The sequence below is a fragment of the Seriola aureovittata genome, chromosome 8 (assembly GCF_021018895.1).
Source record: "Seriola aureovittata isolate HTS-2021-v1 ecotype China chromosome 8, ASM2101889v1, whole genome shotgun sequence".
NCBI lineage: Eukaryota > Metazoa > Chordata > Actinopteri > Carangiformes > Carangidae > Seriola > Seriola aureovittata.
In genome coordinates, this window is record NC_079371.1 from 12,076,549 (window position 1) to 12,104,262 (window position 27,714).

A 27,714-nucleotide genomic window follows, 5' to 3' on the forward strand; every position below is an offset into this window, starting at 1 on the left:
TCAAATGTTATATTATAAAAAATGAAGACTTTGATGCTTGGTTGAACCTAGATGGTAACACACAGTGTGTCGGTTATTGCACAACGGGCAACTGGCAATTATCTGGCATCTGAAATAGACGAGATGCAAAGAGGAAGTTTCCCTTTTCCACCCCTGCTCGACAGAAGGAAATAACACTTTTGCTTCCTTGGTGACAGTCAAGAGTTGCTTTATGCACTTTACTTCATAAAGGTCGCATAAAACATACACAGTGGGCATAGGTACTGATTAAGTGACATGATAGCAACAGTAGGCGACAGTAAACAAAATGAGATATGGCAGGTCCTTCTACACCAACTTTACAGACAATGTTCCAGTAGATAAGTACGGCTATGGATTTTATGCTCCATAGGTTTAATAGAGGGCTTTTACAAGCTCAGGTCCAGGCTCAATAATAGCAGAATAATGCAGAGCACACAGTAGAAGGGATGAAGGTGAATGGTAAACACTAGCCTTGAGTGAACACTGGAAATAGAAGAACTATGTTTTTATAGTCATTGAGAAATCATTTAAAACAAAAATCAATGAGACCTTGATACCATAATAAACAGCTTTGTATGTGTCAGTCACTAGAGATACATATCAAGGCTTTCCATTCTTATCACCCGCTCTCATAATCTGTCAAGATGGATAGATGAATAAAGCAGACTGTGCAATTAGTACTCCCTGCGCTATGTTCCCTTTGTTGTGCTGACACAGACAAACTATTGTTGCAGTATTGATTGAGTAAAGGAAAATATGGCAGGGCTGAGGTAAAGTCCAGCTGTCGAGATTGATATCCGATCAGTCTGTCCTCTCTTCAGATCTCAGTTCTAGCAGTTCTTCCAGTTCGAATCGAGCAAGACTACAGGGCTTTGTACCATCGATGTTTGTCATGTCTGCCTTTTATCAGTTCCAGTTCCTGGGCAGGTTCTCGAGGATCCTACGTCGGTGCGATGGGTTTGTCACTCCTGCAGCACGTAGATCCTCCTCAGTGATGCCGCTGTGGTGAGGAGAAATGGTACTGAATCAAAGTTGACTTCAGTTCAGACAACAGTCATTCATAGTCATTTTTACTTTGTAATATTTGCAACTTTATAATCTGATACATTTTTGTAAATGTAGATGGTGTCAGCATCTTTATATCTTTATATACATCAGGGAAAACACAGGATTTTTTTTCATTTACACTTGAACCTGAAAGGACTGGTTCATATTTTTAAGTCTTAAAACATTTCACACGTGCCCATTGAAACAATTTTTGCTTGCTCTAAGCATTTCTCTTTTTCAACTGGCCTTTAAAAAATCACTCTCCGATATGCTTCCAATGTAAATGATGGGGGACAAAATCCAGCACTCATTCCATGCAAAAATGTACTCCAAAGTCAATCTGGAGTGAATGTGAGGCTTCAACAGTCTGAGTTAATCAGATCAGGAGGGTATCTTAAAAAGTTCCTCTTTCAGCATGAGATTCCCTCTTTGTGTTACTATCCCTCCACCACAGCTCAACACAGAAATGCTGTCCAGCAAAACACAGAGGGAAAGTCACTCAGTTGATTTGTCTAACTCAGACCGCTGAAGCCTCACATTAACTTCAGATAAAATTTGATAAACTTATTTTTTGCACAGAACATGAACGATGGATTTTGTCATGTTAAGTCATCTCAGTCAGATGAGCATGACTGTCACATGCACACTAGTAATTTGATTAGCCCATCAACTGATTATTGCAAGTATCTTGTGAAAGTGTATATATCTGTACAGACAAGTGTATCTTTCTCACACTAAGAGTCACGTTAGATTGATATTGACTTTTGACTTTCACCTTTCCGCTTACTCATATTATGGGTCTTATATTTTTATTCTGTGCATGCACCACAGAGTGAAGCAGAAACAGAAGAGATGAAAATAACACTAGGTTTTTGGTGGTGGCAGCTTTCATGTTACATTTAACACTGCAAATAACAGAGCTTATTCCGGCGCTCTATAAATTTCCTAGCAGCTACCACAATGTTACTGTGAAGAGGGCACCACATAAATCAACTTGGTTTCTGTTCCTCTAGTGGCTGCTGGATGTTGGTTCCATGTTATTTTCACTTCAAATTTTTATCTAGGTTTTGATTTAAAATATATTTATTTGCTAAAAAATAGGGCATGTTTGGGTTCGTGTTCTAGATTAGTGTTGGTATTAGTATCACAGCCTGTTGCGCTCAGCTGTGGTGGTTGCTCCGCTCAGGCTCCCTCACCTCTGTCCAAACTCAGATTTTCTGGCTAAAGTAACAGCAAAAAAACCTTCTCTGTGTGTGTTGTAACAGTAATCAAATTATTTCTTTCCTGTCTATGAAATTCAGTAATGAGCCTACGTAGGTATGGCTTGTGCACCATGTTATCCAAAATCATTTTACCTGAAGTAATCCAGATCATCCCAGCCATTCAGGCTGAGTCCCAGGGTGTATTTCTGAAGACCCAGAGCACTGAGAAGCTCCCGCACTGTCTCTGGTGCACCTTGGAGGACAGACACCTGGATTGAGATAAACCAGACTGAATTTTTACAGAGAACCAGGAGTCAGGTCTTTTAAAAACTGTCTTGGAGAAACAGCGCCATACCTCTTTCTCCCAGCAGTAGCCTCTGTCTCCATGCATCGAGGGGCCATTTCTGTAACTTGGCCTCTGGTTTGGTATGGTTGGGCCTCTCTGCTCTGTGGGGAAGAAGTCAACTTCGCTGAGGGACTTGGCAATTTGCAAAGCAGTGAGGGAGTTGTCCCCTATAGGCCCGGGTGGCTGCTGATCCACCATCCAGGGAACAGAAACCTGACAGTGTGCTAAGTGCGTGGGGGTGTAGGGGAAAGCTGGCGGCGCCTTGGCTGCCCGTAGAGGACTGGCCCTCTCTGTGAGAAGCTGATGTTGATCCCTTCTGGCTTTTTCCCTGATGATTGCTGAGTGATTCATATACAAGTTCCTCAGGTTCTTCTCGGGCAGAATGGAGTCCTGAACAATATTTTTACCTTGGTATTTGTCTCTGAGTTGTGAAGTCTGCTCCTGGTACTGTGAGATGGCGTTACTCGAGGGTGGAGATATGGGAGATGGGTCTTTGGCAGGGAAAAGCTGATAGGAGGAGTTGGTTTGGGGCGTATGAAGGTCATTGGTTGGAGTGTACTGGGGCAGAATGGCTGGAATTTCAATCTCTGTAAAGTCTGATCTGCGACAGGGTCTCCTGTCAAAGCCCTGACGTCCTGAGATTTTTGGGAGCTGCAAGGCCTCATTACCAGACCAGATCACCTGAGGGTCCCTCTGCTGGGGGAGAGCCTCCTCCACCCTGCGTGCCACAGACACACCTTCGAAGATGAAGTAAGCAGGATTGGTGTAGCTGCTCGGAGTTAGTTTGGGAGGAACTGCAGAGGACCTGTAATGAATATACAAGTCTTGGATTAAATTAAACTACATATAAATGTTAAAAAACCATAACACTGCATGTGGCTTCAGGTACTGATAAGAAAATAAAATGCCATCCACTGAAGGCTTTCTGCTGCTTTACACTGATGCCCAGAAACATTAAGAGGTCCTCACCTATTTATTGGGAGCCGTGTAGGTGCAGGAGACATGTGTCCCCTCGTGGGACATTTATCATCTTTCTCAAAACAGAACCACTCTGAAAAAGTCAAATGACAGGAAATGAATAATACATTTTGTAAAGAGCAAGACCTCTTCAAAGTCTGTGTAGTGCGTGTAGGACGAAAGCTATGTCAGTTTGCAATCACACAGCATGGTGGTGTTTGTGTGTGCCTTGTGTGATGTCTGACCTGGTGCCACACTACTCATCTGTCCTGTCTCAGGATGCATCTGGTCAGGGTCAGCCAGGAGCCAAAAGAGGAAGCGGTCGATAGATACCAGCAAGTGTAAAGCCAAGCCAGGGATCATTGAGGAACCAAATAGAGGAAGCAATGTGAGACTCAGGAGAGTCAAAGAAAGCAGTGACAGTGGAGATGAAAGTTTAGTGGGAAGTGATAGTGCAAGCAAGGCAGAGATTAGGAAAGCACCCGTTCCCGCTGACCTACCATAGATCTTCTCCCGCGTTCCTCGCCTGTCCTTGGGGACATGGACCCTGACTCGTCCTCTTATGGAGCCCATCTCCTCACCTCGGTGACTCAGAAATGTCTCAAACTGCTCTGATGTACGCGTGAGAGAGCGCAGAGCTACACAGCATTCACCTTCAAAATTTTTTAAAAACATTTATTGATTAGATCAATAATACATTTCATCCTGAAACACCACAAAATGTAGAGTGCAATCGATTCATTCAGATAGTTTCAGCATGTGATTTCCTTAGGTTTGGGCATACTAGTAGTAAGTCAATTACATTTGATTTGGAGTTCTCAGAAGAAAACACTGTAATCCATACACTGAACTGTGAAGACTTTTTCTTTTGCATATACATAAAAAAAAATGTTTTAAGCATATCTTGATAGAAAATAGTTGTCAGTGAAATTGAGCACAAATAGATGTGTCACTTCCAAAGAGATGAGCAACCATATCAAATCATATTGAAACTATCTGGACTAGTAGATAGCACTTGTGATAGGAGTTAAATGGCTTTTGGATATACTGTCACTTTGAGGGCACTCATTAGAAAAGTAGCCAACCAGTTTTAAAAAGAGTTGTTAATTAGACAAAATGAATTTGCCCTATGACCAACCGTATGACTCAAACCCATCACATGACTTGACAGACAAGAGTAGGTGCTGATCCTGAAGGTATTCCATGTCAGACAGGACTAGAAGAAGCTATAACAGACATACAAATCACAAGTTAATAATCTTGACTTCAAGGACAAACAATATTTTCAGTCATTTTCAAGCAGACTGAGCCTCTAACCTTGGGCAGTTGTTTGAAGGACCAGCCAAGTTTGAGAAACCCAGGAACATCACAGCCCTGTGAGTCATTCTCACTTGAACGTCTTGTCTCTGCAAAGAAAGACATGAATGACTTTCTGCTGCTGTGTAGCGTAATGCTAAATGCTTTTTGATGCGACATCATACCTTCAAGGCAAGATGAATGAAACTCAATGAAGAACTTTGCTTTGCTTGCTGTCTTCACAATGGCCTCCACGCCGTCAAGCTCTATCCAGGCCCTCTCCATGCTTGGATTGGGATCTGTGCAAGACAAAGGCATGACAATACTGTTTATTCAATGACCGCATTCAGTCATATTCTATTTTGTGTCCCACCAGCCACAACAATGACAGCACCTGTTTTGGAGCTGAACTGTGATGTCACTCCCACTTGGAACGTGGCGAAAACAGGTGAGTGATCGCTTGTGAAGATGTCATCTGTGCAACCTGGTAACAGACAAGCCACCATATTACTCTATTAGTATGATCACAATAACAACACAAAAATACCTTATATTTACTGTGGCTAAAATTATGTAACAACTCTGTATAGACAAATGATCTTTCAGCAAAAAGAGATTTAAGAGACAAAAGGTTGTTCTGCTACTACCCAGCATTTGTTATGTTTTGACAGTTTGCTGAGGTTAGTGAGAAACACAAGCTCGGGTTGAGTGAGAGGAAATGACTCTGTTTCTTGATGGACCACAGACCAGTATGTAAGGGTTTGACTGTTTTGAGGGTTGCTCTCATTTTACAGTGGCTCAAAGACAAAAAAAAATAACCACAGATATCTAATTTGAGCATGCTGCATAAAATCTTTTGTCTATGTCGAGGTTTAAGCAGTGCCCTTTCTTTGCTGCTCTTCTGCATTTTGTTTATGTCTTATTTAACTGTGTGCTTTTCTACTTATAGATTTTTTGATTTTTTGTGTAAATCATCAGATCTTACCATATGCAGAGCATATTATGTGCGTCTCCGGGTACGATTTCCACAGAATCCTATCACACCATGATGGAACATTCACTCGCACCTACAGGAACAGATTCAGGTAAAAATCAACAACATGTTTGTTTGTATGTTTGTCTGAAGTGTTATCTGAAGGGTTCCTTCATTCCGTCATGCCAGGCATTCTGTTTTTAGACTGGGTTAATTCTTAGCCTCCTATTTTTAGTGATCACAGCAGCTGTTGTCAAAGTCAGCTATCCCTACAGACCTCCTAAAGGCCACATTTCCAGGCTTGGAAGCAGTTTTTACCCAAGAGCCTTCACTGAACTGAACTCAAGAGACACTGTCCCCCTCCCAACATAACACTACACACCACAGGACTAAACAAACTAAACAAATTCTTGCACTACAAAAATCTAGTAATATAAGTTTACACTTTGTAATTACATCTCATAGATGCAATAGCACCCAATACAGGTTTCTGTATTTATTTCTCTTGTTATTATCTCTTTTAAATTTTTTAACTGCTTTTAACCTGTTTGCTGGTGCTTACCTGCATGGATAAATATGTGTATGTGTATGTTTTCAGGAGCTGCATGGCAAATTTCGTTGTACGACGGTGTGTAATGACAATAAAGGCATTTTCCTCCATTCTATTCTATTTAATAGTGAGTCAACTGTATACTTAGAATACTTGTACCAAATACCTGCCAACAGATCAACACTGCTATCTCTACAGCCATGCTGCCAGTGTGGCGAAAAACCTTGATGAAGTTATTGAAATGTTATGCCCCTCACACTTTTTGGCAGCAATTCAGAAATGTAGATATTGTTTCTGTTGTGAGCCAGCATCTTCTGCACTGCACCTGAAGGAATTTTTACATGCACCCACGGTTCTGTTATTCTAAGGTGATTTTGGTTAACAAGAAATGACTCACCCCTGAGGTCTTGTACTTTTGCCATAGGTAGCAGTCTCGAGAGCCCCGTTCATACCGATAGGTGGGTGGAAATGCAATCTTTTCCTCCTCTTAATCATGATAAACAGACAAAATTGCAGAGTGAGCTAAGCAAGGGTTAAGCTGAATCAAAATGCAATGGTACTGTACACTCATTTATTGTGTCATTTAAGTGCTTATGCAATAACTGTATGATATTGTATTTATAGCTCTCAATATAGGTCAAAAGTCAACAGAAAACGGAAACTAACTGAAATTCAGAAAGGCCTTCCTCTTGTGTCTCTCTCGGGTCAACTGATCTGCACACATGAGGTCCTCAAACTCTCTCTTTGACACGTGTTTCAGGATGTCCTGGAGTCAGTCAGGACCAGAAAGAAGCAAAAACATCAATGTCTGGGATTTCTCAAAATGACTATTATGCCACATCAAGCCAGTATTCAGTTGGTGCTGAATCAGAACACAGTGTTTTAAAAAAGAACAATGAATGACGAAGAAATAATATAGGCCAGTCTGACCTGCACATCCAAGTCGAGCCTGTAGTTGAGGTCTCCACACCAGAAGAGGTGAGTGAAGCGCAGGCTGATGTCAAAAGGCCCGAGCTGTTTGTCGCCCAGAGACAGCAGCCTGAGGATGTCCACAAAGTTCTGGTTCCTCCTGAACATTACATACATTGAAAGATAATAATATTTTTAATATAACACAGATAGGACATAGGAGCACACACACTTGGTCTTTCACACATGTATACACACAAAGCCACAATGTACCTCAGGACTTTCTCACTTCCGGAGGTCAGGTGGCAGTTAACAAACCCAAAAGACGTTCCGTTGAAGAGGAAGGAGACCCCAACAGCTCCCTTGTTTCCTGAAACAACGGAAATACTCAACTTCAAACCTCCATGATAATAAAAACACATTTTGTTCTTGTTATTCGTACATTGATATATTTTATTTCTTGCTGTCACCCCTGATATTGAATATTTTCTGTATTTGCTCTGTGTGTATTTGTGCTGGTGTGTTCATGCAGGGCAGCCTACCCAATGTGTTCCCCAAGCCAGTCTTCACACTGGCTGTGTTCACATGGCTGATGCGACTCTCATGCTCCGGCTTCACAAACACAGCCAGCCTCATATTCCAGAGGGACTGTACTGCCACCTGCAGGACATCAGGCTGTATTACAAAAGATGACAAGAACAGTCTCCAACCAATTATAGATTTCTCAGTGGGTTTGGCCCATTTCTATGAAGTCAGGTTCTCCGAAATGCTGGCACAGCCACTAAAAACACATGCTTAATGACATCAAAAACATAATGTACCACTGAGGTTATATTTTCAGATACATTCCCGCAAGAACATGGATGACAAAATATGAGAAACTCTCACAATCCTTTCCTACAATCTACTGAGAGGCTGCTGAGACATTGCCCCTCCAAGTGAAACATGTGGGTTCTCTCACACTTATTACATACTGCCAAGCATAATATATTAGTAATAGTTTAGTAATAGTTTTACATGAGGGTGGGTGCCCTTTGAAATTCTGAAGAAAGTGTTTTCATCATTTCACATGAACAATACTATAAAAAGAATGAAGCACTGCTTTATATGATGTTAAAATACCACCTTTGTAAGACTAAAATACCAGGAGTGACATCACCATTACACAGAAGACATTTGTACGCTTTACGTTATACATTGTTCAAAAATGCCAGTGTGATGTCACTTTTTGTTTGAGGTGAAATCACAAAGAAATTACCTTGTGACTACATTTTTCATCAATCTTTTTATTTCTGTCAGACCTAGTAGTGTTTGTAGTTTTTTTATTTTGTGTTAAATAATGATAATTAGATATTATTTTTAACAGTAAAATAATATTAGATAATGCAAAGGTTTTCTTTGTTTGCAAAATTGCAAATCTGGGTGAATGTTTTGAGAGCATGAACATTGATTTGGAGCTTTCTGTGAGTTACATGTGGGTGAGCTTTGAAATAATGTTATATTTAAACAAAAAATCATACAGAGTTAGACGCTGCATTAATAGTTTTTTCATGTGCATCTTAGTTTGGAGAAATGCGTCAAATCACTTCTCACTTCACTTTGAGATGTTATGTAGAAATTCTTTAGTTTTTATATTCACTACACACTCACACACAAAAATATTAATAAAAATGTTAGCAAAGTCATTAATTAGCAAGCATTGTCCAAAACAAGTGTTGTTTAGTTCAGAATTTCTGATGTTGAAATGAAATTCCTTACATTGTGCAATGAATCCTTTCGGTAAACTCTATTTGCTCTGCTCCACTGATTTAGTATAACACTTCTATACCATTGTAGGATTCAGGATGGACAGTTAAAACCTGAAACAATTTATAAGATCACACAGCTCCATCTGCAGCTGTACGAGGCTTAGTACATGTGCTGCAGTACTCCCCAAGTAGTTCCCCTTTAACTATTCTGGCCATGTAAATTTGTGAATCTTTCTTCAGTGACATATTATAGCTTTATGGATAATGCACTCTTTTTGGACATAAGAATCAACAGTTGAAGCTGGAAAAAGTTAGAAAAAGGAGAATTACTTGTTTGAAGTCAATGTGAGTATAGCTGCGAAGAGTTCCTTTGATATGCTCCGTCCACTCTCTCTCCCCCTGAGGGTTTTCCTGAGTCCCCAAGGCGTAGATGTCATGAGGGAGCAAGGCAGTCGACTCATCAGGGGTGTGTCCCAAACCGCAGCAGGTCACCCACGTCTGCAGGTTTCGGGGAGGAGGGGAACCACCTGTGCACACAACACGAGACAATAAATCATCAAAATAATCCTCTGTTTCTACTTCAGCATACAAATGAGTCTTCTGTAAAAGATGCTGTCATCACATTTATGCTTACCCATATTCCAGGTGCCAACAAACACAGAGACCATGTCAGGTTCACTCAGCTGAGAGTGCCTGGCTTTCATCATTTGGAGTAGTTGGCAGAAGGAGTCACGTTTCTGACAGGAGATGACAGTCACTCAGTGAATCATGAGGGTGGAAACAGTGGATTCCAGTGAATATTAAAACCGATTATCTTGTTTTACCCGTGCACTCTCAAACGTCATTTCCCGTGGTGTGTTGTGGTGACTGTCTACCACCATGCGTACTTTGGCTGGACTGCTCTGGAACTTGACAATCTGAAGGACTAATAGATAATTTATTAAGTATATTTGCAAGCAAGAGAAATGTTATAGGAACTAAAAAAAGTAAAATATTTTCTTACTTCTGTCATGTGAGACCCTCTCTATACCAAATGAACCAGCCTTCCTGTCAAAAAGCAGCACTCCTGGGTCCACATCAACAGAGACCGTCTGTCTGCCATACCTCACCATCTTCACCTGGCCACACAGAGAAAAACAATTATATTATATTAAATACAATGTAAACTCTGTTGGTTGTAAGATGAAGTGCCTTTTTCACCCTGGTTTACCTGAAAGGAGTGGACTGGAATTTGTCTGTCATGGTTCTTTACAGGTGGTATGTTGCTGGGTGTTGGTTCAGGTGGAGGTGGATTGGGCTGCACTGCCAGATTGTGATTGGTCACTGCATCTTGTAGTGCTTTTAACACCTTTATAGGCAAAGAATTTTAAATGTTAGAATTGAATTATTTTTGTCCGTCACAAATATTTTTTTTATGGGAGCGGGACACATGATTTTAGCAGTTTTTCTGAAAATAATGTGGATGCATAAAAGCTGGAGAAAGTAAAACATGTCTGATGACAACAGTCTGTTCAGGAATAACAGCCTATCCAGTTTGAAAAAAAAAAAAAAACACTGATCCTGAGTTTAACCCAACGAAAACATACCTTTTTCTCCAGCGAAGACAGGAGGCTGACCAACGCTGAAATCTTACACAACAAGGTGTCTATCTCCATCTCTGGACCCTTGTTCCAAAGAGACAAAGACAGGTCTAACTAGTTGATGTATATGAATGTTGTTTCAGATTACCACCTTTTATCTCCCACAGTTCTGGGTCACTATTTTAGTTTAGTTCGATTAGTTAGATCTGACAAAAGCATATTGGCTGGTTTGTGTTGTACCTGTGCCTTGGTGTGTGTTAAAGAGCAGCTAGGATGGTCAAAGACCTTGGCCAGAGTTTCCAGACTTGAGAGAGTCAGGTCAATCTCACTGTAGAGCAGATCAATGCACAACTTTTGTTCCATAATCATATATGAATATATGTACATTTTCTAAAATTGTATAGTATGCAATATTAATTCCCAACATAACAGTCCATAAATGGCAGTCTTCACATTGGGGTCATCGTAAACATTAATTATGCTAACCTGTTTAGGCCTTGGCAGGCAGTGCCCAGAGTACGCTTGAGGTGGCATAGCGTTGTTGCTCCTTTATGCACATTCTCAATGTCGAGAGGAAGCTCGCTGAAGAGGTAGTCATTGAGCAGACCAATCACGTCACCCGCAGTACTGTAAACAGGATCAAACAGGCAGATGGTAAAGTGTGTAAGCCGTTTCTGCTCTCTGGACTTTGCTTTTGCTTTCATTTGATCTGGTAAGAAACCCCTACTTGAAACAGTTAAAAAATACAGTAGAGAAGACAAAGACCAATAGTTCAGTACACAGCAGATACTGTACTATATCTGCTCTGTGCTCTACCATTAATAGGCCAAACAAAAAGTCAAAAAGATCAAACAGTATTTCACAAGTTGCTGCCGCAGGTTTCTTTATGCTTGACTGCCATCATGTGCATATTTAAATATGAAGATGTTGAATTGCACATTACAGATGACGTTAATGTGACACTGCAAATCCATAATGACTCGCAAGTCAATAAACAGAAACATTTATAAACTTATGTTATTGTCACTAAAGATAAGCAGATATCAAGTAAAACACAGATATGTTAAGAAAGGCTACACATGCAGCATAGATAGGCACTACACATCTTTGAAATAGAGTTTTGGCAATTGATCACTGTTTTACATTTAAGCTGGATAATCATACCTGGATGTGTTCAGCTCTTGTAATTTATCCAGGAATGGGGCAGGAGGGCCTGGTTTAGCTGGTGGTCCTAATAAAAGCGCTGTGTTGACAGAGGTTGGAACTGGAGGCGGTCTCTCATCATCTATGCATACATGAAACATAAAATCAGACATTAATAGTCAGCAATGAATATTTTAGGATGTATGCATAATATAGTGTACTATATTTTTTTTTACATATATTTAAAATTTTGGGGATTTTTCTGTAACTGCTGGACCCACCTGAGCTCTCATCCCCCGTGTCTGTATCACGAGGAACAGGGTAGAGCAGGGGCGTGACGAGGCCTTTGTGGGGATGCTGGTACCCCAACACCAAGTCCTCCAGTGTCCGGAAACAGTTTACCTGCACCCCCTGTGTTGTCTGTGAGACATACATACATACAACAGATGTCACTGAGTATATGTACATGATGTATGTGTGTTAAGAGACTGTTATCTCCTGCCTATCTCCTATCTACTTTTATCATATAATATTCTTATTTCTAAAACTTTTTCTTTTTTTTCCTGTCTTTCAAATACCCACTTTTTATAGACTTAATTTACTGTCTTTATATTATCCTATGTTTATTAAATTGGACATTAAATTAAATAACTAAAATAACCCAGTTTTGACATGAAAATGTCATGTGGTTGTTTCTGCACAGGAAGATCACCCATCCCCCCCAAAGATTACTTGGCAGAACAAAGCAGAACAAAGCAGAAGCATTTATTTGCATGACAGAAAAAGGCACATACAGATGATTTGCTGTGATAAAGGGAGTCCCAGGGGGATTTAGAAGTCCGTGCCCTGCACCACACAGGACGGGTGACATCACTGACAGCTACTTCCTGACTACAACAGCAGTTGGCTGTCATGTTTCACTGTGGTCCAACTTTTCCAGTCAGACTAAAAAGCCCCCCATAAAAACATGGCATGGAAGTTTTTACATGCATACGTTCACACAAACAAGACTACCCTCAAACTTTCCACAAAAACCTGCACCGCTATACATCAGTGGCACTCAAAGCATCGCAGGCAAAAATTACAACTAAGTAAACACACATGCTGTGCACAGGTGCTGGGAATATATATTAGCAGTCACATGCACAAAATCAACATGGTATGCATTAGATCACAATGCAGAGCAAACTATTTTCCTGTGTCCTTTTTTAAGTTTCTTTTTTTCTTTTTCATTTTGCTGTGAAGGATTCGAGCTACCTATCTGTTTGTTGCCAGGACCTCTTCAAATAGTACTTTTTATACCACAGTTATCTCTTGAAAAGCAATTATAAAGAAATGAAAAGCAATAAGAGACAGTGAGAGACAAAATGGGGCCCAAAATATCTCCGTGGCCCTCTTGGAAAAACAAGAAGGCAAGCATGCGACTTGTGAGTTAGTGGAGCAAATCCAGTGAGGGAAAATACGTACTGGAGGTTTATACTGATGGCAGTGGAAAAACAACTGAAATAGCAACAGAGTTTAAGGTCTTCTTTTGAAAGCAGAGGATTTTTCCAAGTCGAAGGCTTGAAAACAGCTGCCAGACAATTGTTATTAAACTCATTATTAGACTTTAATGCACAGACATGGTTAAAAAAAAAAGCCACAGATGATATTGGCTTTAGATCTAGAAAATGTCTATTTCTGTCACTCTATTTCTTTCTCTCACACACTGTGTGCATGTGTGTGGTTGCAAACTTTGTGCTTGTGCGTTTCTACGGTCTAATAATTAGGTCATTTGCTGACTAAATGGCCCCTTTCTCAGAGTATCAAAAACAGACACATACCATCACTGGCTTAAACTCTTCCGCATCCAACAGACTCATTATGTCTAATACAAACACCCCCATACATACACATAACAAATAAGCACATCCATTGGTCAGTGACCTAGTGTGTGGGTTGAGTAGGAATCTCTGAGACATAAAAACAATTTCTCCTCTGTGCTGCTGAGCTCATGCTGCAAGCATGCAGCCACATGGCAGAGATGCCATTCAAACAACAAGGCTGCTGCAGTTGTAACAGAGCCTGTACAGAGATGAAACACAAACAGGTTCCTGTTCTCCTCCTAACAGGCAATAACAAACCATTGTTTGATCTCTCTAACTCCATCTGACCAGCTGTGTTTCTCACTGTGTGTACAGTTTGTGCCAAGGTTTCAGACATCTATTGTGTTTCTCATGGTCTTCCTTGTCAGGCAGAGGGTGATGAGCACTCACCTGAACTGCTAGAAGGCCGTCTGCATCGGGAAGAATACGATAGGTGTGAACATGACGTTGGAACCTTTGGAAACCAAAAAAAACCTCTGTTATTAATGGTGTTGCAACTTACTAAAACACGATTATCATCAAACATTCAAAAGGCAAAATATATTTTAAATTTATTGTTTATATGAGGACATCTAATTGTAGTTAAAAACACTAACTTCCTTAACAAGGTGTCAGTTGTTTTACAGATCGCTAATGACGTGGCTTATTTTACTAATACAAGGCGAGACTTAGATCATCTCCATCAGTCACTTCAGAGGAATTTGTTTCAGAAGCACGTAAAGATGAATGGCAGTTTTTAATCAGCCAGCTACTGCATATTGTATGAACAAAAGGGAACCATGACGGCATAATGACTGAATACAAATCAAAAGTGTGGAGAAATTTAACACACTAAAAGAGGGAATGAGATATTGAGAAAAGAACGAAGGGAAAGAGGGAGCACTGCGAGCGGCCAGGCTCAGCTTTCAGGAATGTATCTGGCTGGGGCTGATGAGCAGTCAGCGTAGTGCGGTCGCTGGAGCTCCCGCCCTCTTTCAGGGGCCCCAGGGAAGAAAGTGGGGTAAGAGGGGAAACAGGGAGTCCTGAGCCAGGGTTTGCCTGGCTGAGATGAACTGTGTTCGGACAGGACAGTCTGACTAGTCTGGAGAGGGTGTATGTGTGAGGTTGGCCCAGTCTGTATGCAGTACTTTAGGCCGTAAGAGCTCCTTTGCTGCCTGCTGGCAGACGATGGTGAAAGTGATGGATATGACAGGGTGAGTGAAGCTGCTGAATCAATTTACAGATGGGGACATTCGGCAGAAATGTTGAGTTTGTAAATACTTTCCAATCCTATATGCCAAAACCTAAAGTTTCACAAGATAAGATAATAAAGTGTGGTTTCACATAAAGTAGAGCTGCTTTCTGTTTCTTCCCAAATAGAACAGCATTTACTAATCCAAGACATCGTGAATTAATCATTCGGTTAATATTTTCAAGTAGGTGGAACTCATAAAATTAGGCATACGAAGTAACATTGAATCACTTTTGTATAAATCATTTCTGAGTGCAGAGTCACATTCCCTTGCATTTTCATTTTCATTTTCTTCGTTTCTAAGTTAGTATAACGAACAAAAGACGTACGACATTACACTTACAAAAACATTCAAGTACCAGCTCAGGTGGGCTCATCTAAGACACCATAAAAGCTTAAAGTACCTTGTGAAGTCAGTTATGTTTGATTGTTATGGGTAAGAAAAATCAGCTGTAAGTGTATGTGTGTGTGTATGTGTGTGTGTGTGTGTGTGTGTGTGTGTGTGTGTGTGTGATAGAGTGTACTCACAGCAGGCACAATGCATAGGCTCCTGGCACGGACTCACTGTCTCTCACTAGGTAGCTGCCATCCCTCCCTGCCCGTGCCAGCAAGTCCTCTGCGTGCACACGGCTGATGTCACGATGATACCATGCCGCCGTAGCCATGGCAATCAATGTTGAGAGATATGTTCAGAAATATCATCCACATGAGGTGATGAACTTGACATAACACAAGTCTAACACAAGTTTACTGTGTCAGAATTGCTCAGATGGCATGACGCTGACAGACTGTCACTCAAGTTGTTAGTGCCCGTGTGCTGAATGGTCTATTTAAGTTGTTTAGAACTTTCCCATGATCCTTTTCTTCATGACCAAAGTGTCAAATAGACAGCCCAACACCTTGTTTTCATCAGCTAGCACTTCCTGGGTCCCTATTGGTTCCTTGGTCACCCTGGGTCACACATCCTGTTCCATTGTAGTAAGAAAGAAGAGGCATCCAGTTGATCGTGAAGTTAGTCCACTCTAACAACAGCCTGCTCCTCACCAGAAGCTCCAGTCCACCTTTCTGATAATACCCTCCTGTACCAAGACCCTGTTTCAGTTTTTGGTTGCAATTTGCTGCACCCAGGTGGGTGTGTTGCTCCAACAAACACAGATCATCACAGCGGTACGCGGGGGGGAGAGAGGAGGTAGAGGAAAAACAGCGAGAGGTGCTGCAGAGTCTCAATGAAGCTGCCAGCCCTGAGGCGATGACGGTGCCTCTAGCTTAACCACAAACACAAGCCCTCCTCTTGTCCCAAAACAAAAACCCCACATGCAAACAACAGGAAAAGAAGAACCAAGAAGGCAAAACAAACAAATCAAGCCGCACACACGGCACCCACACACGCACACAGCAGAGACAGAAACATACCAGATGGAACTCAGTCAGCACTAAAACCAGACAGGCATGCAACAGAAACCAGACTAATTCAAATGATTTCTTAGCTCTGTTGCCATATAAGGGAATAGGAACACCCTCCAAAAAGTTCAGCTGATGACTGCAGTTGTCTTTGCTTCTTCCAGGCCCGGATTCCATTTAGAGTGTGTCTGGTTGGATGTGGGCTAATCCGGGGGTCTCGCTTTCATGCTGGATGTTTGCGTGCTGGCGTGTGTGTGTCTTGTCAGAAGAGTCCCGTCCGCACTGGCGTGGTCTACGGTGGTTCTTCAGAGTGCTGTCAGAGCAGAGGGAGGGAGCAGAGAGGCAGAGGACAACCCCCGTTAGAGCACAGGGCAGACAGAGGAAGTGACTCGACATTCCAGATGGCGGACATAGCCAGGAGAATTCTTGCGAGGGGCTCAACCTCACCACCAGTGTGTGAAACAGCAGAGTGCTTCCTTTCTCTCTCTCTCTCTCTGTCTCTCTCTCTCTCTCCCTCTCTCTCTCTCTCTCTCTCCCTCTCTCCGCCCGTCAACTTTCTTCTTCCTCCCTCAGCCCCTGCCCCGTCTCTTTCCTCAAATTCCAAACAGAAGACACAGCTTCCCTCTCACAGGTGAGCTGCCTGGCTAGTCCTCAGTTTCTTTATTGTTTCTATTTTACCATCTCTATCTCCAGATGTTTCAACCTCTGCCAGGCATATTTACCTTCTTCCACCTTTTCTTTCTTCTGTCCCAAACTTCTTTCCTTTTTTTGTTACCCTCCCTAAACTTCCCGTCCTCTCTTGCTCACTCCTTCCCTCTCAGCAAAACGTAGTCTCCATATGGTTATGATCATCCCTAACTTTCTTATTTTTGCCTTCCTAGAAACATCGCCCATTATTCAGCCCTCCTACTTCCCTCCTTCTTCGTGAGTTGGAACATATAACTCTGTGGGAAGCTGTTTGGTCCTATATTTGCTGTTCTGCCTCTCACTACTCCGCAGAAATGTGCCGACCACCAACCGCAGCCCCCATAAAACAAACAGACACAAGTCCATCCCCAACTGATGACATATCTTCTTATCCCTGTAATCTGTAATCACTTGCTATGTGCTCTCTACAGCATATAATTGAAATGAATGCAGTATCTTGAGGCGGAGCAGCGGTGCTTTGAGCTAAATGCTAACATCCACAAGCACATGCTCATGCTCATAATGAAAATGAGAACATGCTGATGATCAGCAGTTCATGTTTAGCGGGAATGTTTACAACATCATCTGGTGCTATCTTTGCTAATTAGCACTAAATAAAAGTACAACTGAGGTTGATGGAATGTCATTAGTTTTGCAAGTATTTGGTCATAAACCAAATTTTTGACCTGATGATGACCTTGTGCTGGATGAAAATTTGAGGGATCACCAAAGTTCCAAGATATCACTCTGATGGGGGGCTGATAACATTTACTAAAACCATAAATCCTCACCATCATTACTAAGTACCAAAATCACATTTGTCATTCTCAGAAAGAGCAATTTGTGTCTGATGCTGATTTGCTTTCTCTCTTATATGTTGCTCTTTCTAGTTCTACCAAATGCTGCTTGTGCGAGCAATGGATTGGACAGAATACTGAGACATGCACTGGGAAAACAAGATGTACTCCATTTCTAAGAACCACCTGCTGACTTTCACTTCCCATGCAGGCTGTCAGAACAGTTTTTTGAATATAAATATATAAATAAACATACTGTTTAATTTCAGAAAGATTCATCTATGTCGAAGATGAAACTGGATGACCTGATGAAGAACTGTTGTTTTGCTGATATTGAGCAGTATTTTGATTGAAAGATGCAACATTTCTTTACTTGATATTATATAATCAAGGCCACATAGCAAAAAGGCCATGATTATATAAGGGCTAAAATACAGTATGGCTTTAAGAAAAACAAGATAGTAATTAGTTAAATATGGAGATGATTTCTATTAAAGGTGCAGTCCACCTCTACCAGAGGACAAACTGGCTACATGACTGGCTTTATATAAAACTAAAGGATATTGTAAAACAGGGTTTAATCAGGTTAAAATCTCAGGAATTTTACAAACTTAACACTTACTGTAAAAATGAACACAAATGCCAGACATCTAAATATAGTTGAGGAATTGTGTTTTTAAAAAGAACAACACAAGTACGCCACATTGTGAAAGAGAAATGTGTGTTGAATAAGTGCCCTGGCTGTGGATGACCATGTGCTCATAATAACTATCTTTCCAACTGATGGCAGTAAAAGCCCTTCAAAGTTCCAACATCACTTGAGTTGAGTTAGTGAGCAGCAACTGCTAAAAATACACTGAAGAACATAACAGACAGAAAGCTGACAGGTAACATCTTTGTGCCTGCCCAGCATTTAGTCTGAATACATACATACTGATACTAATCACTAATAAGAATTACAGTACTACATATCGACAAATCTTTACTGACAGTCACACTGGAGGAAAACCTCACCTTACACAGTTAACCATCACTCGTATGGAGCCACTGATTGGCTCAGCGCCTAATATAGTTTGTCCCTCTTAACAACAAAAACTACATCACTGCCTCAGTTTAGCAACACACTGAAGACTGTGTTGTTAAGAAGTACTAATACCATGGTGCTATAATGCATTGAGACTAGTCAGCAGTGCTTTTAAAAGGGACAATGTTGACTGTCCATATATAGTGTTGCCTAAAATGGCACCAGATTAACTGTAAGGGGCTTATGTGACTGTATGTAATCTTGTGCAACCAAAACTGGAAAAAGAAAACTCAGAGAGAATGTTCATCATGAAGAGAGCAGAAAATAAGATTAACTATCCTGGACGGTATTATGTAAATACAAAACTGTGTAAACAGTGTGGACAACGAATAGAGACCTGTTTACAGTAGTTTACACCATAACAAACAGTACATCACAATGGTGTATCTGAACTGTCAGTGACTACATAAAACATCTGAACTGATTGAAATAAAAAAAAAATGCAATGCACATTAGACTGGGCGATACATTCATGTCTGGATAACAGATCGGTTGCTGCGATTCCTGACCCATTGGCCCAGAGCTGAGCTGTGACTTGGTAAGTTCATTAGAGGAATGAGTATGAAGGGGAGGCCAGTTATGTGACCTTTTATTCATTCACTTCACACAGTTCATAAATGGCAAATAGTTACACTAACCTTAAAAAATGTCTTCATCCTGAGAGGCCTGTGAATAAATGAATGAAAACATGGTGAGTATTCTTTTAGCACTGACGCTGTGTCAGTTGATTTCAGTTGATTCATCAACAAGACATACCAAATGTAATAAAATGCCCATGAGGTGTAAAGCTTTTAGGTAGTGCTGTTTCCCTTTAGCTACTTCAAGCCAGATGTTTGTTTTTTTTCTTTCTTGTCCAGTGAAGCGCATAAAGGCTGTATCAGAATGACTGTAAATGTTTATTAATAGAATACACAGAACACAGAATATAAGCACTTGGGTTAATAATGTTACATCAAATTGTTAGAAAAATGTGTATGAAAAGGCATCACATTTATTTACTCTGTGTTATATTGTTATGACCTACCATCTAAGTTTAGAGCCCAAGCAGGACAGTGGATTTAATTGTATGTATCTCCATGGATAAAGCTTGAAAAAAAAACATCTGTTTAAAGTTATTTGATGTAAAGAACAGAAGAAATTTAAATCTCAGGGACATTACAAACTCATACACAAACACAATTAAAACATATGCTACACAACTAATTATAATGTGTGTTTTTGGCTTAAGGAATGTCTTGCTTCTTTTAAACTTTCTTTTCCAACGTCGGTTAACAGAGGTGTAGGACTTTATAGGAAAAGCCTGACCATTGTCAGTTTTCAGTTTAGGCAACAGTTTGTATGACCATTTTCTGCCCAAACTGTGGCTGTGTTTTTGTTGTTACATAAGCCTCATATTTCTCATAAAGGAGCCTCTGCCCCCACATCTCACCACTCTTTCAAAAATAACTGTTTTGCTTGAATTTCTTATTATACTACAGCAGTATACAGCATGCTTTCCACAGTTCCTCAGCTTCTCTGGATTTCACTGCACTGACATGCATATTTGAGTTGTACATGTAAGTGTGAAGTCACGAGTTACATGCAGAGCACCAATGTAAAATGATTAGGAAAGCAGCTTTAATGAATTAAACGGCTTAGCTTTGTTTATGCCTGTGAAGTCCTGGCTGATGATACAGCAGTGTAATGTACAGTAGTGTTGTCCTGTCTGGGCAGCTTTAAAGAGATCTCAAACCCTATCCCCATATGACAGTTGAATCGAGGCAAACACATACATCCAGCAATCTAATTCATTATCTTTGACTGGCAAGGCGTGATAATCCATCCGTAAAGCCAATGATTCGGCTCTTCCATTAATCAATCAATTACACCTGGCTGAGGAAGTGAGAAAATCCTCTATCGATCCACCAGACAGATTTACCTCAAAAGCTGTGTGCCAGTTCAGAGGCTAGATCCTCTAAAGGTCACTGCCAATGAATGTGGAAGACATGAAGGTCAGGCTAAACCTGTGTCTGCTCCCCAGTTGAGGTGGTCTAGCCTCACTCAGATCAAAGCCAAAGGATTCAGGTCAGTCCTGGCAAAATTAACTGCTATCATTATATACTCGATGCTATTAACTTGCTGAATAATCTTGGTCACAACCATAAACAATACAGATTTAAATGTATAGTGGTAATTCTAGTAATCAAGGTAATACTAGTGGCAAAGCCTTGTTGTATGCATGGCAGTAAGTCAGTTAGATTTCTGTAAACCTGCCAGGAGTACAGATTGTACAAGGCTTGGTAGAGGAGCCATCTGTCGTCCTGGCTACCATAACAACCAAAATCCAACTAATACCAATCTACTCCTCTCTAAGCTATAAGAAAGGAAGTCCTTGCACATTCACACTCAGTCTATTCATAAGATAATGTTTTAACCTCAGTGATGTTCTAATGGCAAAACTCACAGCTTGGAGCACAGAAGTTAAATAAGTACTATTGCATAGTGTTTTATTATTGAGCCACTAAAAATAAAAAAAAGTTTTAATATATTTTTCATAAAGTAATTTTGAAAATGATAAAAAAAAAAATAAAAAACTGCTTGTGATTGAGTCATGATGCTCGGTCTAAACACAGGTTGAACTAGAGGGGCACTCAGAGAGCGCAGACCTCCACCAAGGCCAATGTCAAACAACATACACCAGACTTAAGAGAAAAAATTGAAATTCATAGTAAATTATCTGCATCATTATAATATCCTTGTTCCTGCACTAGCTATAGGGAAATATAGAGGACCATATGTGCAAAATGCAAAAACCAACAAAGACCAAGTGACCAACATAGTTGAAGTCCAGGAATATGGTCTGTCCCACCCCCCAACACTCACAATGCCCATACGTCTCTGAGCTTATTCTTTTGAAGTCACATACACAACATTATTTTTACACACACTGAGGACCAAAACAGTAGCGTTCTAATGAATTAATCAGATTGGCTCTAAAACAGCCTTCTTTGAGAAGCTGTATAAGCTGAAGGGAGGGCTCTAAGGTTGGGAGGTCATAGTATAAAAGCAAACAGGAGGCAGTGATTGGCACTCGCACACACTACAGTCGATCAACAGTGACGGATTACAGAAGACTCACTGACAGAAGTGAGGGCACAGTAAGTGAGTTTCTCTTGCTGACCAACGGCACATTAGCAATAGATGGAGATAGTTGAGATAAAAACTCAAGATAATGGTATTACATTTATTGCACAGAGGAGCACCAGGATTTACTGAAAATATAACGTTTTTTAAAAGGTGTCTCCAAAAATGATATTTAAACAAAACATAACAAGTGTGTCATAGATTTATCAATTATCACGTTTTGATAACTCTGTTTAACTCTTTTTTTTTGCAGATTGGATCTATAACTTTTCCATCAACATGTCAAAGTGAGTATACAGGGTTTTCTCTTATCCACTATATTCTGCAACTATCCTGACATAGTAACTGCTTTAATTTAGAGGTTAAAAATCAGTCATTCCACTTGTGTAAGGCATTAAAATGCTACAAAGGGTAATTGAATATACCTATTACGAATGCTATTTAACACCACTGTAACAGTGATACTTCATGCTGCCTCAAAATGAACAGTTCTTTCATTTGTGCCAAAATAAAATGTTAAGGATTATTGAATAATCTTGCAGCAGTATGCACATTTGAGGTACTAATCTGACATTGTTTTTTTATTAAACTATTACTTACCGATACTTCACTCACTGATGAAAACAAGCGCGTCTTACGATCCAAGCAGAGATCAAAAGGATAATTCCTTCACTAGAAACAAGCAGAGAAGCTTAGCTCTAACAATTTAACATCTTGGCAGAGGCACGCAGAGTCACTGTGACTCCTCTGACACTTGAATCTTCCAGGACATGGATAAATCCTGATTAAGATGGATTGTGTGGATTTGATCTTGGAAGAGAGGTTAACAAGACAAAGGAAAAGTTTTAACAAGATTACTTGGCACTCCCCTGAAAGAGGCAAATACCACCAAGGAGTACTTGTTTGGGATTGCATTCAAAAGGTTATGTAATATTTGGATAATTAAGAAAAACACTGAATTCTCTGGATTATTGATAAAAAAAAATGACACATTTACCAGGACACATACAACATACAGTATGATGAATCTATTCACTGTAGCAACATACTGTTGGATGACTTGGAGAGTTTAGCAAGAATACTACTACTACTATTTGTCTTATACTAAAGTTAGCACCATGCATTGAATTTATGAGCAATAGCTTCATATTGAGCAAAACAAGACAATTTTAATTGTATATAATGTTACTATTGTGTACAAATTTACCAAAACATAGTTTTGTCATACGTCCAAATTAGACACTTGTGACAGCAGGTGCTTTTCCATCCTACAAACTAATCCATCCTCACAGGAATGGAGTGGTGGGTGGAGTTCAATGGGGGCGGGGTGGGGTATCCTATAATCGGACATCCGTGGTAGGTTGTATGTGTATAAAATCATGGCATAAGACCACACTAAACTAAACTAAATTATTGTAATGCAACAAGGCAGAAAGAATTACATTATTTATCAAATAGGTTTACAGAATGTAAAGATGTTGAAAATGTGTGAAAATTTTTGTCTGATTCATTGCATTTTCCTTTTTTTCTTTCTTTTCAGGGTATTTAAGAAGACCAGCGGCAATGGACATGTAAGTGGCCTCTATAATATAGTCATTACAGGGCAACCCTCGGGCCTAAGGAGGAGTGCAGTTTGTGTGTAGCTCTTCCAAATCCCAGAAATAACTTCCAAACTCTTGTAACCTTGGCGGAGGAGTGACTGTTTTCCTCGCTGCTTTTCTCCATTTCTCTCAGATTGCCCTGTACTTGGGGAAGCGAGACTTTGTGGACAATGTGGATTCAGTGGAACTAGTTGGTGTGTGGCATAGAATCTGCTTTGCATCCTAATATATATACAAATATGTGCATCTCTGTGAAATCTAACACTGTTTATTCTTCACTCATTTGCAGAAGGGGTAATCAAAGTGGACCCTTCTGGTCTTAATGGCAGGAAAGGTACTTTTATCTCCTTTGCTGTCAGTGATGAAAGTTATAAGCCCTAAATCTACCCAACCCGGACCAATGTGCAACACTATATCATTTTCCATTGCAGTATTTGTCTACCTTGCTTGTGCCTTCCGCTATGGAAGCGAAGACTTGGATGTCATCGGGCTGTCCTTCAGGAGAGACATCTGGATACAGCGTGTTCAGGTGTATCCACCTACAGGTGGAAACGCAGCCAAATCACCTCTGCAGGAATCCCTCATAAAGAAAGTTGGAGAGCAAGGATGTCCCTTTTCCTTTCAGGTAAGGAAGCATGAACTCACTCTTTACATAACATATCAAATTGTTCTTGTCCTTCAGTCCAATGTTACATTGATCAAACACAGATCTTTACTTCACCTTTACTTTGAGATCATTATCTTAAATTGTATTCATCAGTGTGCCTCATCTCTGCTTGTTTCAGTTGCCAACAAATCTCCCATGCTCAGTTGGCTTACAGCCTGGGCCAAACGATGCTGGCAAGGTACTAGTACAGTTCATCTATTTAATATTTCTTTTATTTTACTCTTATATAGTCAGTCATTTTATTTGGGTCTTTTTCTATTGTAGGCCTGTGGCGTGGACTTTGAGGTGAAAGGGTACATTGCCAACTTACCTGACAGTGCAGATGAAGTCATTGACAAGAAGTATGTATGCCCACAGTCAAACCATACTGTCAGCCAAATCCTGGCAACTCTTTTCTTTTCATCCTTAAACTGTAACAGAATAAACGACATACAGAGCGCTATCACTGATCCTATTTGCTTGTCTTTTTTCTGGCCTTAGGGACACTTGCCGTCTGATGATTCGTAAAATACAATTTGCACCAGCTAACAACAAGCCCGGACCCAAGGTTGATATAGCCAAGCAGTTCATGATGACTGACAAACCAGTTAACTTGGAGGCCTCCCTTGAAAAAGAGGTACATTTAAGTATGGAAACAGCATTCTTGATATTTCATAAATTATATAATGATTGCTAAACTATTCCAAATAAAATCATTCTTAATTTTAGATTTATTACCATGGAGATCCAATCACCGTCAAACTAAAAGTCAACAACGAAACCACTAAGGTTGTGAAGAAAATCAAAGTCTCAGGTGAGTAACAAGGAAAGAATTAAAACTTGACTGAAGTTAAAGTTGAAATGAATTGTGTTTGTTCGGCTCAGAATAGAAGAAAGTGAGAAACAAATATTAGTGAGGGTTCAACTTTGTGTGTATATATGTTCAAGAGTCATACGTTTTAACTGGTACAGAACTGTTCTTTTTCTCTTTAGTTGAGCAGCTAACGAGTGTGGTCCTCTACTCATCTGATACTTACAGCAAGGCAGTCTGCACTGAGGAGTTTGGGTAAGGCTTTCTTTGTATTAAATTCGGCTTCACTTGAATTAATTTAGGAAAATTCTTTCCTATAAAAATATTCTCACATCCAAATATCTCTAAAGTGTATCCATTACGATTACTGAGAAAAAAAATTGTCATGGTTACATTTCATTTTAAATCTAAAATGTGTAAAAGTAGAGACACAAATAATGCCTGTTAAGTCAAGCATGTGTTATTTATTTATGGCTTTCACTGCTATACACAGGGAGACAATAAATGCCAACTCTACATTCGAGAAGTCCTTCCAAATAACCCCCCTGCTGTCCAACAACAAAGAGAAGCGGGGTCTTGCAGTGGATGGACGGCTAAAAGATGAGGACACGCATCTCGCATCCACTACCCTGTAAGCCACTCTAGCTCATTCATCAAAGGGCTTACAGTGAGCCCAGGACAGGTTTTCATCCTCTTATTGAGTGGTGGTAATACAACTCTACACTGTGTCATCCACTTATCGTGACTTAGACCAAATCCTCCAGCTATGAAAAGTAAACTATTCCTGTCCCCTCACAGGAGTCAAGGAGAAAAGGAGATGCAGGGAATCATTGTCTCTTACAAAGTGAAGGTGAATCTAGTGGTGTCCGGTGGAGGGTAAGTTTTAACTGAATAGAAAATATTCATAATGCTTTTACATTTTGTGTCAAATTGTGGAGACTAACGTTTTCTTTTATTGTCTTTCTCTCACCAAAGCCTGCTCGGTGGCCTAACAGGAAGGTAAATATTGATTTTACGTCATCTGTGGTCATGTGTTATCTATGTGAAGAATATACAAATTGCTATTCTATTTCTTTTTAATAACAAAACTTTTTTATTTTTTATTTTCAGCGATGTCATTGTGGAGCTTCCTCTGACTCTGATGTCCCCGAAACCCGCAGGTGAGTGCAGTGTTTTGCATGTAACTGCAATTTAAATGCTTCCAGAGACATTTCCTTTACACAAAAGAGACACTATTTAGTTTACTGTAACTGACCTGATTCACATGTTTAATGTCATGTTCTCCCCTTTTATCCATCTATTGTGTGTCATTGCTGTCCAATGAGCAGAAGTGTGAGTATAACAAAGGCGTCTCTATGAAAAGACATGTATTTGGCTTGTGGCTGTGATGTTTGTGACATGCTACTGATATTCTTCTCCTATGTGTTTGTGTGTTTTGAACCACAGCACATTGGAATAAAGGCCTCTTTAGTTCAGGTGAGGTGACTTCAGATTTGATACATTTCATGGTGTTCACTTCTTCAAGGGCTACAACATATATAATTTCTATGAAATGAATACTTGATGTAAACACAGCGATGTTAGATCTAGTTCATGACAAATGTGAACAATACAATCAAAGGACTTTTTCATTCATAATATAAGTATTTGCATAATAAAAGATAAAAGTCATGAGGGTCTTCTGAAAGAAGCATAGATGCGATGACCCTTGAACAAGCACACTCTTTCACACTACAACCCTGTTGAATTTGTGTGAAATATTAAATCTGAACCATTGTTGCTCCACCTCCCAGATTAATTTTTGTAAGCATCTCCACTAGCTACTAATAGACGCATGTATGCTGACTCATAGCTATTACTATGTATGCATTAGACATATAGTTACCTTGGTGTAATGTTGAAGTCACAGAATGAGTTGTTTCATGCCTACAGGGCAGAAATCACAATTGAGTCCATGGAAGGATGAGATGACCAGCGAAGGAAAATCACCTCTCTGACAGAGAACACAGAACACAAAGGAACTCAACACCAATGAACAGAACCACTACTCATCATTGAGTTACTATAATGTTCTTACTTCCCTTGCACGTATACATTTCTAGTAGGCATTGCTGCAAGAGTTTTATCACTGAAACAGAGTCTAAACTCTCTGTGACATTTCTCTGAATGCCATCATAACATTATATAGAAATAAACATGTGTTGTATAATTTTCTTTGTCAGAGGAAGTGTCCCTTAGCATAGATAGTTATGAATACTGACAATGCAATGCTTAATTTATTGTTAATGTTTATTGCCATCTCATTAGAGCCATCACACATTATGACTGAATGTGCAGCTGTGGGGTGAATATCCCCAAAATACTACTGTCACTCTTTATAGACAAGAGAAGGAAATAAACATGTTGTTTCCCCAACTACTCTCTTATTTGTTCATTTTGCTCAGTATTTTCACATCGAGACTTTGGTACTTAACACTGAGCTGAAGGGCTTTTATCAAGAAAGTACTTTGTTACAAAAAATATAAACTGTTTAATAAATTCATGAACAAAAGTGAATGCATAACTGAACAAAAACAGCATTTTACTGTCAAAGCTCTTATGAAGAATGTTTTTCTTTTCTACACAGGCCTCATTCATATACTTTTATTTTTATGCTAGCAATAATTTTGTTAGGGTGAGTCACATTTCACAGTTTG

General features: G+C 40.0%; 2 protein-coding genes across 7 annotated transcripts; one reads left to right on the plus strand and one right to left on the minus strand.

Annotated features, from left to right (window-relative positions):
• Positions 1-191: 191 nt before the first annotated feature.
• inppl1b (inositol polyphosphate phosphatase-like 1b) lies at positions 192-22,610 on the minus strand. Of its 2 annotated transcripts, XM_056382761.1 has the most exons (29): positions 22,561-22,610; positions 19,476-19,503; positions 15,397-16,582; positions 14,028-14,091; positions 12,054-12,192; positions 11,794-11,914; positions 11,116-11,256; positions 10,870-10,957; positions 10,636-10,713; positions 10,260-10,397; positions 10,053-10,167; positions 9,874-9,974; positions 9,684-9,786; positions 9,380-9,576; positions 7,844-7,961; positions 7,575-7,671; positions 7,323-7,461; positions 7,059-7,158; positions 6,790-6,878; positions 5,855-5,936; positions 5,264-5,353; positions 5,055-5,168; positions 4,891-4,979; positions 4,712-4,799; positions 4,074-4,226; positions 3,586-3,667; positions 2,626-3,421; positions 2,424-2,539; positions 192-1,021 (listed from the first exon to the last, which is right to left on the minus strand). In XM_056382761.1, the coding sequence occupies exons 3-29, from the start codon at positions 15,531-15,533 to the stop codon at positions 928-930; spliced, it is 3,669 nt and encodes a 1,222-aa protein (XP_056238736.1). In that variant the 5' UTR covers positions 15,534-16,582; positions 19,476-19,503; positions 22,561-22,610; the 3' UTR covers positions 192-927. The 2 variants fall into 2 exon arrangements, with proteins under 2 accessions (XP_056238736.1, XP_056238735.1); XM_056382760.1 differs by lacking the exons at positions 19,476-19,503; positions 22,561-22,610 and having other exon boundaries at positions 15,397-16,783.
• Positions 21,132-27,427, plus strand: arr3b (arrestin 3b, retinal (X-arrestin)). 5 transcript variants are annotated; one of them, XM_056382765.1, is made up of 17 exons: positions 21,136-21,974; positions 22,214-22,247; positions 23,501-23,531; positions 23,695-23,755; positions 23,851-23,895; positions 23,993-24,186; positions 24,347-24,406; positions 24,493-24,569; positions 24,709-24,844; positions 24,937-25,021; positions 25,201-25,273; positions 25,512-25,649; positions 25,817-25,894; positions 25,994-26,017; positions 26,129-26,178; positions 26,347-26,494; positions 26,951-27,427. In XM_056382765.1, exons 2-16 carry the CDS (start codon positions 22,240-22,242, stop codon positions 26,352-26,354), a joined length of 1,068 nt encoding a protein of 355 aa, XP_056238740.1. In that variant the 5' UTR covers positions 21,136-21,974; positions 22,214-22,239; the 3' UTR covers positions 26,355-26,494; positions 26,951-27,427. The 5 variants fall into 5 exon arrangements, with proteins under 5 accessions (XP_056238738.1, XP_056238737.1, XP_056238740.1 ...); XM_056382763.1 differs by lacking the exons at positions 26,347-26,494; positions 26,951-27,427 and having other exon boundaries at positions 21,132-21,963; positions 26,129-26,336; XM_056382762.1 differs by lacking the exons at positions 26,347-26,494; positions 26,951-27,427 and having other exon boundaries at positions 21,135-21,974; positions 26,129-26,336.
• The last annotated feature ends 287 nt before the right edge of the window (positions 27,428-27,714 follow it).

What these genes read in the sequence shown, in the direction of transcription:
- arr3b (XM_056382763.1), top strand. An exon ending in AGACCAGCGGCAATGGACAT is followed by an intron (nt 23,532 to 23,694) that starts GTAAGTGGCCTC and finishes CATTTCTCTCAG; the next exon opens with ATTGCCCTGTACTTGGGGAA. An exon ending in GATGTCCCTTTTCCTTTCAG is followed by an intron (nt 24,187 to 24,346) that starts GTAAGGAAGCAT and finishes TGCTTGTTTCAG; the next exon opens with TTGCCAACAAATCTCCCATG.
- inppl1b (XM_056382761.1), bottom strand. Translation starts at nt 15,533, where the DNA reads ATGGCTACGGCGGCATGGTATCATCGTGACATCAGCCGTGTGCACGCA. An exon ending in TGTCTTCGCTGGAGAAAAAG is followed by an intron (nt 10,398 to 10,635) that starts GTATGTTTTCGT and finishes TTGCCTATAAAG; the next exon opens with GTGTTAAAAGCACTACAAGA. An exon ending in GAGGGTCTCACATGACAGAA is followed by an intron (nt 9,975 to 10,052) that starts GTAAGAAAATAT and finishes ATTATCTATTAG; the next exon opens with TCCTTCAGATTGTCAAGTTC.